The sequence below is a fragment of the Geospiza fortis genome, unplaced genomic scaffold, assembly GCF_000277835.1.
Source record: "Geospiza fortis unplaced genomic scaffold, GeoFor_1.0 scaffold324, whole genome shotgun sequence".
Lineage (NCBI taxonomy): Eukaryota > Metazoa > Chordata > Aves > Passeriformes > Thraupidae > Geospiza > Geospiza fortis.
This window is the reverse complement of record NW_005054559.1, coordinates 631,523-635,432: the sequence shown is the minus strand read 5'-3', so window position 1 is coordinate 635,432 and position 3,910 is coordinate 631,523. Positions and strand designations below refer to the sequence as shown.

At 53.6% G+C, this 3,910-nt stretch overlaps 1 protein-coding gene across 2 annotated transcripts in view; it reads right to left on the bottom strand.

Moving 5' to 3' along the window:
* STAT3 (signal transducer and activator of transcription 3) overlaps nucleotides 1-3,910 on the bottom strand; it is a 10,235-nt gene that overhangs the window by 5,095 nt on the left and 1,230 nt on the right. For both annotated transcript variants that reach the window (XM_005429585.3, XM_005429584.2), the window contains exons 3-10: nucleotides 3,170-3,268; nucleotides 2,818-2,913; nucleotides 2,650-2,731; nucleotides 2,176-2,270; nucleotides 1,484-1,635; nucleotides 892-1,050; nucleotides 714-806; nucleotides 50-109 (exon numbers count right to left, since the gene is read on the bottom strand). In XM_005429585.3, coding sequence (XP_005429642.1) covers nucleotides 50-109; nucleotides 714-806; nucleotides 892-1,050; nucleotides 1,484-1,635; nucleotides 2,176-2,270; nucleotides 2,650-2,731; nucleotides 2,818-2,913; nucleotides 3,170-3,268 — 836 coding nt within the window. The remainder of the gene's footprint in view (nucleotides 1-49; nucleotides 110-713; nucleotides 807-891; nucleotides 1,051-1,483; nucleotides 1,636-2,175; nucleotides 2,271-2,649; nucleotides 2,732-2,817; nucleotides 2,914-3,169; nucleotides 3,269-3,910) is intronic.

Below are 3,910 nucleotides of genomic sequence, written 5' to 3'. Positions count from 1 at the left end.
ATCCCAGTTATCCCACCCTGTGCCACTGGAAGGGAAGCACAGGACTCACTTGTCAATGCAGACTTTGATTTTCAGCTGATAGTTCAGCTCTGGGAACTTGACCAACAACCTGCAAGAGTCAGCAGACACAGAGCATGAACATGCTGTGCACAGAAAGTGCTCCTGTTCCACAGGGCACCTGGCACAGCCAGCAGCATGGACCAGCTCCTGTGGCAGCCCTGGGCACACCTTCACACAGCCCTGGCACCTGTCCCCAGAGCCAGGGAGGTGCTGGTACTCCTTTGAATATCCCAAGGAGCTCATTTGGGCTGCTGACAGCCCAGGCCAGGCTCTGAACAAACACCCTGCACACCACTCTGGGCCAGAGGCTGCCACAGAGGCAGCTGGGAAAGGGCAAGGAAGCTCCAGGCAGAGCCTGGTGTCAGAGCATGGCAGGGAACATGGCCCAGGCTGAGCAGCAGCCGGCCAGGGATGTGCTGATGCTTCCCACCCCCACAACAGGATTTACCAGAACCCAGCAGATCCCCAGCCAGCCTGCACTGAGTCATGTGGGCAGCACTCCAGCCCTCTGGGATCATCCTTCTGGGATCTATCCTGCTGGTATCCATCCCTTCCCAGCACGGCGGCTGCATCTGCAGCAGCATCTTCAGAGAGTGACCCCAGGCTGCCCTCCCTGCTCAGCTCCCCTCCCTCACCTGTGGGGAGGCACCCACCTGACTTTGGTGGTGAACTGCACACCTGTCTTGATGACCAGGGGCCGGTCAGGGTGCATGGGCATGCAGGGCTGCCTCTCCACCACAAAAGCACTGCAGGAACAGCACAGAGACCACAGTCAGACCTCACTGCCCACCCTCCACCCACGGCCATGCAGCTCCCACCTGCTCTCAGCACCTTTTCATCAGGTTCCTGAACAGCTCCACAATGCGCTCCTCCAGCATGGGCCGGTGCTGGACGATTGGGTCACCCTTGTAGGACACTTTTTGCTGCAGTTCTTCCAACTTCTTGATCTGCTGCCGGGTCTGTAGCTGTGATTCAGCGAGGGAGGTTATCCTAGGGGAGCAGGGAGAACCAGCATTAGCTCTGGCTGCCAAGCCCACACTGTCCAGCCTGCAGAGCCCTCCTCTTCCCATGCAGGAACACAATCTCCATGCCAAGCCAGTCAAGAACTGAGTGTGTCTGTGGCTCCAAGGCCAGAGCATTTTTCTAGGCCATGCATTACAAACAAAACCTGCACATGCCCAGGTGACTCCAAGGCCATAAACTTTCCAGCAGCCTCAGAATCCCCCAGGCACAGAGCTGGGGACAGTGGGACACCTTCCCAGCACCAGCATGGCTCAGTCTAAGCTGCAGGCTACATTCACACGTGCAAACATCAGAAATGTCCATTTTGCAAGGACAGTTCCAGAGAGCAAGAGCTCATTTCCACAGCAGGTGTCTGAGTGCCACTGCTCTGGGCACTGACACAGTCCCAGGCAGCTCTCACCAGTTCTCAAGCCTGTCCAGGCAGATATTGGGTGGGCCACCAATGCAGGCAATCTGCTGTCTCCTCTTCCAGTCTGCCAGTTCCTCATCTGCCAGCATCTTCTGCACATATTCCATGGCAGACAGCAGCCCAGCCAGCTCGCTCACTATGCCCTGCCAGGAGAGAAAGCAGAACCTTCAGCACGCTGTGAGTTCCCCCACAGACCCACAAGTTTCACATTCACAAGCAAGGAAGAAGTCACCCAGGGCTGTGCTTGCTGCACTGCTCCTGGTTCTGGCCATGCAGGAGCTACTAAACTCCAGCCCTGAAGAAGGGGGATCTGCACCTATTGCCAGCTGGGGCTATGTACAAATCACAAACGGGATGGAATTGCTGAGGAACATGCTTTGAGCTTGTTTTTTCAGCATCAGTCTCATTACATGGTTATGACAATGGGAAGATGCCACCAGCTCACATCTTAGGCAGCAGACAAAGAACTTAATGTTACAACTTACTTTAAAAGTTTTTTGACCAATCACACAAAAAGCACATTGACAGTAGTTCTATCCAACCACTATAAGCACACGTACCTTTGGTTAAAACAATGCTTGCTTCCTTCAAATACAATACCTGCTTGTAAACCCAAAACCCTCTCATTTTATAGATTCCCATGTGCACCCAGAGCAATCTGGAGGGCCAGCTGCCCCTCTTACCCTGCGCATCTGGTCCAGTGCTGTCAGCATTTGCTCCAGCTGCTGCATCTTCTGCCGGGTCACTGACTGGTTGTTGCCGTTCAGGTCCTGCATGTCTGTGCAGAGGTGAGAAGCTTCAGCCACACTCTTCACACCTCCTCAAGTGCCACAACAACACAACACTTGCACAGCAAAGTGCAGGCACCCTACAGCCAAGCAGGAATCTGGCACAGCCTCCAAGCAGCTCCGTGGCTCTCCTGCACCCACAGAGGCCAATCCCTCCCCACCCTGCTGCTGTGCTTACAGCAAAGCTTAGTTCAGCTTCCCCAAGGGCAGCATCCTTGGCAGAAACAGAAGACCAGGTTTATCCAATTGCCATGCAAATGGGCTGAGAATGAGCACATTCCCTCTGGGAGTGGAGGTTGGAACACCTCTCCAACAAGTTTCCTTGCAGGAACACACTGTGGTTTGCAGATGCTAATGAGCTGTCATTACCTCCTTGGCTTTTCAAAGTCTTGTAGTTAAAATCAAAGTCATCCTGGAGATTCTCCACCACTTTCATCTTCTGCTCCAGATCCTGGAAGGCAAGAAATGTGATTTCACTCACAGCACTCAAGAATTGTGGCGGGGAGAGCTGCTGAAGGTGCCCAGGCAGACACATACCTGCACTCTCTTCCTGACATCCTGCAGGTGCTGCTCCAGCATCTGCTGCTTCTCTGTCACCACAGCTGCTGTGGGATGTGTTGCCTGTCCCCCTTGCTGCAGAGGGGACAAGAAGGGCATAAGGACAGGGCTGTAACCTGGGGATGCTCCCTTCCAGCCTGAGGAGGTTCTGCAGGGTCCTCAGCCCATCCTTAACACACACTGGCAGCTGGCTGCTCGCTTCAGCACCAGCTCCAGGGCAGCACAGGAGAGGAGAGATGGAGACACTCAGCCAGAACACCCAGGCTGTGTCCTGGCTCTCAGGAATCAGGATGGCCAGGACCAGGAGGCCCTGGGATACGTGGCCACTGACCTGGGCTGCAGTAGCAGCTGTCTGGAGGAGCCGGGACTCTTCCCAGAGGCAGCGAGCCACGATGCGGGCGATTTCCATTGGCTTCTCCAGGTATCTGCTCTGTAAAGGGTCAAACAGGGTCAGCAGGCTCAAGGCAACTCCTAGGATCTCCACATCAGGGCTGTGGATGGTGAGCTGCGCCAAGGAATCACTCAGACCCTCACCAGCTCCCCCACTGTCAGAATCAGGACATCCCTCTGGCTATCCTGGATTGCCCAAACCCCTGCCAGGGGGCTCAGAGACCCTGGCACACAGCTCAAGACACCTGTGACTTTGATTATGACCCATGGAAAAAATTATCAACCTTAGATGAGGATCTGCAAGCCACGAAAGTCTAAGTAAAATAACAGTTAGCTTGTCACAGGGTGAAAAATAGATTTTTGGGGTTTTTGGAATGGGGGTTCAGGAGGCAAGAAGGAGGGATTATAATAATAATTAGTTTGTCACAGGGTGAAAAATAGATTTTTGGGGTTTTTAGAATGGGGATTCAGGAGGAATCTGGGTGTGTCCAGCCTTTCTCCTTCTTCTTGGCCTCCATCTTCTGCTGTGATGTTGGCACTTTTGGATTGGTTTAGAGTAGAAGCTCACTGTCTAACACAGGTGACAGGTATTGGGAAGTTATGGTAAATAATGTACATGTAGTTTTTAGTATAAAAAGATAACACCAGCGTGCCTCTGTCTGACCTGCTGCACGGACCTCGA